The sequence below is a fragment of the Babylonia areolata genome, chromosome 12 (genome assembly GCF_041734735.1).
Source record: "Babylonia areolata isolate BAREFJ2019XMU chromosome 12, ASM4173473v1, whole genome shotgun sequence".
NCBI lineage: Eukaryota > Metazoa > Mollusca > Gastropoda > Neogastropoda > Buccinidae > Babylonia > Babylonia areolata.
The window spans coordinates 21,176,260-21,182,742 of NC_134887.1; the positions used below are offsets into that span (position 1 = coordinate 21,176,260).

Consider the following 6,483-nt stretch of genomic DNA (forward strand, 5'->3'; position numbering starts at 1 on the left):
AGAATGGAAATGGCTAACGAATTCAGTGTAAAATAACCAGCAGTTTTCAATCAGAGCTTTTGAATTATGTATTCCAACATACCTTCCTTTTTTCCTTACTTCCTTTCTTGCTTCTTTCCTTCCTTCCTTCCTTCCTTCCTTTCTTTCTCTCTTCCTTCCTTCCTTTCTTTCTCTCTTCCTTCCTTCCTTCCTTCCTTTCATTCTCTCTTCCTCCCTGCTTTTCTTTCCCTGAAACTTTCTATATTTCTGTCTTTCTGTTCCTCTGAAACCTGAACAAGGCCTGACAAGCGTGTTGGATTATGCTGCTGTCAGGCCTCTGCCTAGCAGATGTGATGCAGCGTATATGCATTTGTCCGAACGCAGTGATGCCTTCTTGAGAAAATAAAACTGAAAAAATGCCTTTTTTCTTTTTTATTTATATTTTTGTTTGTTTGTTTGTTTTTTCAAATTCTGTCACCTCATCGACGTTGTATCTAATGTGGTTGTTCTCTGTCCATGAAGGACGCCCATGGGGTCGCTTCGTTCTAAAGGACGGCAGAGACTGGACGCGGTACGGTGACGACAAAGAACTACCCGTTTGGGACTGTCGTTTACGTCTGGCTGGCTTCAAGTACGTCTCCACCGTGGACATGGATGAGTTCATCTTCCCACGTGGCTTCACCAGTCTCAAAGCTTTCCTGAGGGTACAGCCATTCACACATGAGCACATGTCACGCACGTGCACCTTTGCACGTGTACATACACACACATGCAGGCATACATTCACAAACATTCGCACGTGCGCACACGTGCACGCACGCACGCACACACACACACACACACACACACACACACACACACACACCGTTCATATTCTGCTTCTACCAGGCGTTCCATTCATCATAAACAGACATGCAGACAAAGACGGACAGACATACAGACATACAGACACATACACACACACACACCTATAAACACACACAGACGCACATATACATACACCCACATGTTTGCACGCGCTGTCCTGCACATATACAGACACAGAAAGACACACATACGCAAATGCGCATGCTTCTGTATAAACGTAAATTGCTGATTGCTAAATTCAGTCTACTGCTCTAAAGAGACAGAGAAAAGAAGATGCACAGATAGAATGATTGATTGACATTTAATCAGTTCATGGCTGTGTGTGTACAAGCGTGCTCGTTTTTTCACACACATAATTATGTTCCTTTACGTATGTTTTACACGCTGTGCCTCTGCTGAAGTGTAAGAATGGTTGATAACGATCTAAAGAAGATGGTATTGGAGTCGTATTTGCAAGGGAAGGGCGTAGATGTGTGTGTGTGGGAGGGGGGAGGGGGGTGTGCGTGTGGGGGAGTGGAGGTGGGGGGGGGCTGGGTAGGCGTGCGTGGGGGTGTGGGGGTGGGGGTTGTGGGTGTGATAGAAGAAGAAGAAGAAGAAAAAGAAGAAGAAAGCTTCAGTATTCTTTAGTGGCTTCAAATATAATGATTTGATCTGCACAAGGAGTGTAAAATTGACACTCATCACAAAATCACAGAAAACAATGGCGGCTGAAGCAAGCTCCCGCCCCCCACCCCCCTAACCCCACACCACCACATGGTGGATTTTTCTATAAAAAGTGTTGCCAGGGACAAACATTTTGGCGCCGTAGGTTCAAATTACGTCCGCTTTGTGTATGCTGTACACTGAACCTCGATGTATTATCTGATCCAAAAGATTGTTTAATGAGTGTTTCTTACACATGCGCACACACACACACACGCACACACACACACACACACACACACACACACACACACACACACACACACACACACACACACACAGACACACACACACACACACACACACACGCACGCATGTGCATACGCACGCACGCAAATACGCACAGACACACACACACACACACACACACACACACACTATACACATTACATTCCTTACTTGAAATGAAACAGGTGCTTCCACTGCAACAACTACTTTCGCCTGCTACTGTAATTTACTGACAACACTCTTTCCGCCTGTCAGTCTCTGTTTCTCTCTTTGTCTCTTTCTATAGACTTTTTAAAACATCGCATGTGATTGAACCATACATTGAGTTAGGATTGAACAGATATATAAAATGCGCATTGACAAAATTTAGATTCGGTGTTTGTACTATTGCTTCTCATAGTTTCAGACATAGTGTTTTACATGAACATATGTATACATGCCGTTGATGCAGTCTGGGTTAGGAAGATGAACTGCATTTTTTGCTATGTTGCCCTACTTTGAGTGACCTTAGACAAAGACTGATTCAACCAAAATATTATAGGGATCCGTCTAATAATTTTATGTTTAATTTACTCATGTCTTCAAGACAGGAATGTACTCTGTATAACTTAGCCATATATATACACGAAGCATTGAAGCGATTACGTACAGTTACGTCGTGAATGCTGTTGAATATTTGTGTTAACTATTTTTGATTGATCTGAATTGTCGATTTACTGTCATGTCATTTTCTCATTATCATTTATTAATGAATCCCCATTCAGTAAGGGGCTCTGGCCTTATCTGGATGAAACATTCGTTCGTTTGTTCGTTCGTTCGTTTGTTTGTCTTTTTCTTTCCACGGGCCTCTTTTCCCCGCTCTATGTCTTCATGTGAAAGTCGCCTGAGCAAAAAGGAAATCCCCACTACATAATATGTTTTGTCTCTTGACAGCAACAGTTTGACAAACAGAAAATCGCCGCCGTCCTGAAATTCAAGCCTGTGTTTTTTCTGGACCACTGGGGCCCTGTGGACCCTAACGCTTCTCTGATATTCCTGCGATATTTGAACTGTACAGACCCCAAGAATGTTGTGATCAAGACTGCCTATCTTCCTGAGCGAACGCACCAGGCTCACACACACGATGCTTATCCGTACAAACCATTTACAGCGTGAGTGCAGTGTGTGTGTGTGTGTGTGTGTGTGTGTGTGTGTGTGTGTGTGTGTGTGCGTGCGTGCGTGCGTGCGTGTGTGCGTGCGTGCGTGCGTGTGTGCGTGTGTGTGTGTGTGTGTGCGTGTGTTTGTATGTGCGTGTGTGTGTGTTTGTGTTTGCTTGACGGTTAAATCTTTCATGGCTGCTCATATTCGTCTTTTGTTTGCCCAAAGGGCAGGTTGACATGCACAGGAAACGACAGGTTGTGTTGAATTCGTGCCTTCCTACCCCACACCATCCCAAAACAGTCTTTTTTAAGGTTATCAATTAATAAACTGTACTGATGCTTTTCCTTTTCTTTGTGGAAAACGAAAACATATGGGCCTTCATTTATTATTCACTCTATTGTCACATTTCAGCATCATAGACAGATAGATACATAGATAGATATAGATAGATATGTATACATATATATATAAACACTCGACAGAAAGACAGAGAGAGGGGAAAATATATTCAAGTCATTATGTCTTCGTTTTCAGTAAAGTTGGGGAAGAATCCTGTAAACCGGCGATTTCTCTGTTGCGAGTCCCCCTTATTTTAATCAAAAAAAGATTTCCTTTGTCTTCAGAGTTGAGTTCTTGTCATTTCCCAATGCAAATCTCAGAGAAAAACGAAAGAGAGAAAAAGAAACGAGAAATGGGAGCGACAACAACGACGATCATTATAATGACAGTGGCGTTAGCGAAGACATCAACAATAGACGGTGAAGGTGATGACACAAAACTGGTTTAAAAAATGTGTATGTGTATGAGTGAGTGAGCTGGTGAGTGGGTGAATGAGTGTGTGTGTGTGTGTGTGTGTGTGTGTGTGTGTGTGTGTGTGTGTTTCCTTTTGTGTGTTTATTTGGCTGGTTGATATATACTTTAATTTCACTTTGTTTCTCAAAATGATATTTTCATGTTCTGAGTGTCTTCCATGAAACTGAAAATCTATTTCCAGTGCAATCTTATATGCGAAAGCATGCTGACACAAACAGATGAAGCATGAAATGAAGCACATTCTAAATAAATGTGTCAGAAAAGTTTGCATCACAACAAACATCAAAACTATTTGGTCCAGTTTTCACGCACCCAACACGAGGATAAATCATTGTGAAACATATTTTTTTCTATCGCATTTATGTAGATAGTTGAATCATTTTGATGTTATTACCTGTTACATCCCTCGGGAAATATTCGGTTCAAGTCTTATTATATTATATTATATCATAATATATCATATTATGTTATGTTACATCATATTATCAATGTTACATTACATTGTATTGTATTACGTTATCTTATACTATATTATACATGTTATATCATATCATATTATATTATATTATGATATATTATATTATTTTTTCTGTTTGAGTTATGTACATTGCCTTGATTTTGTTGCTTGCTATTGATTCCGATGTTGAAGTTGAGGTTAGTGCATTGCAGTGATCCATCTTATGTGAAATACAATAAATAGATGTATTTCAGTTTCACTACTGATGATGTCTTCAAGAACACCACTGCCGTTATCATTATCGTCATTATCGTCGCCCTCCTCTTTCTCTTTTCTTTTCATCTCTGATTTTTCACTTAGATGTGCCTTGGGAAAAGACAAGAATCCAGCCCCGATGACAAAAGGAATTCTTATATATATATATATATATATATATATATATATATATATATATATATATATATATATATATATATGTTAAAATAAAGAAGACTTCCCAGGATTTCTCACACATCTCTCGCAACTGAGAGAAAAGGTGGGAGGGGAAGGACCACGATTTCTCGCAATCCCACGATTTCTCTTAAAGTGAAAGGATTCGTGGAGGCGTCCCCGGCCATTTCTCTCAAAGTGAGAGAAATCGTGAGATTGCGAGAAACTGTGGGCTTACAAATCTGAGTTTAACTATTAACCTAAACATGCTCGCTTATTAAGTGAAGATTGATTTGCATGGACCTATCTTTTATAAAGAATACGTCTATCTCAAAGGCCAACATGACTTGGAAGGAATAAAACAGCAGGCTAGGTCTGTGCCGGACGAGTGTATCCCCGGGGACCGCTACGGTAGCCGGATTGGCCTAGCTGGAGATGAGAACACACCAGTGGACTGCGCCCCATTCCCCCTATCAATTAATAGCACATCCCTCAGTAGCCCAGCTGAATTGGGCCCAACAGCAACCACCCACAACACGACAGTTTTCATCAGCATTCTGATGTTGGTCGTCTAGTGGAAGAAGAAGAAGAAGGTTTTCCTGAAATCCCTAAGTGGAGAAATACCAGACACGACATACTGGGATCAGTAGTAACACAGGGGATTGAAAGGAGCGCTGGGCAGTAAATGACAAGACTGAACAAGAGAGGCAAGGCCATCAAGACTCACTTGTGATACACTTTTAAAAAACCAAACTTTTAATCGTTAAAATGTGTTCAGTATTTGTTATTATAAAACTTCGTGTTAAAAAAGAAAGAAGATAAAAAGGCCTGAGCGCAGATTCGAACCCAGCGTGCTCGGGTGGGAAGAAAATGTGTTAGTCACTGCACTATTGCGGATCTAACAATGACGTTCAAAAATCAATATATAAACATGCTTTTTTAAGGGCGATAAATCGATTGCGGAATTCGAAGTGGTAACGCTGTTTGAATCATGCTATTTTGGTGTATCTCAGGCATTTAATAATTCTATAAAGTCTGCGGTAAAGGAGACGTTGCCATCGCTGTAACCACACTGCAGCATTTAGCCGTTTTCTCTGGATCTAGATAGATGAATGACAGGTTTAGTTACACTCACCGGGAAAGTAGGACAGGATCGATTCAATTTCTCTTTTATGTTTAATTTAGTTTTAATTGACTATCCACTTTAAAATATTCATATGCAGTACACACGTCTATGATGTAGTCTGTGTAACTGTATGTGTTCTGTCCAGAATTTGTATTTCTTTCCATTTAATTGCGAACAAGAAAAATGAGGTCACGCCACATTTTAACAAAGCATCGCCTTCGCTACTGCAACTGAGATGCGGTTTTCGGGTGTTTACGGAATCTCGGAAATAGCCTCAACGAAATAAACCGTTAATGATACGGGAAACACGGATTAATATGTGGGACTTGCGACCTATTATTCGTATGATTGTGAAGATTTTTTCCTCCTATTTTTTAGCCAAATTTCGTATTCACGGACAAAGTATTTCCAGAGAAAATGGCAATGTTAAAATTTACCACACACACACACACACACAGAGGTAACCGAACACTGGGTAATAATAACATTGACTCACGTTGTTTACATAAGTGAGTCAAAAACTGGACACAGCACCACAGACCCAAAGGCCAACTCGCCCCATAGGCTGCAGCACTAAGAGCCAGGGCAATCTTGCCTCCTAGTTTGAGAGTCTTAGTCCTTCACAAAAGACTAAGCTGTAAATGATTTCCCATTGCAATGGATAAACCATTGAGAGAGAAACAATATCATCTATATGTATACCCAGCATGCACATCCCCGAAAACGGAGTATAGCTGCCTAT

The 6,483-nt window shown here is 40.7% G+C and overlaps 1 protein-coding gene across 1 annotated transcript in view; it reads left to right on the forward strand.

Moving 5' to 3' along the window:
• LOC143287860 (uncharacterized) overlaps window positions 1–6,483 on the forward strand; it is a 93,692-nt gene that overhangs the window by 86,015 nt on the left and 1,194 nt on the right. The window contains exons 5-6 of the mRNA XM_076596097.1: window positions 502–683; window positions 2,710–2,927. Of these exons, the coding sequence (XP_076452212.1) occupies window positions 502–683; window positions 2,710–2,927 (400 nt within the window). The remainder of the gene's footprint in view (window positions 1–501; window positions 684–2,709; window positions 2,928–6,483) is intronic.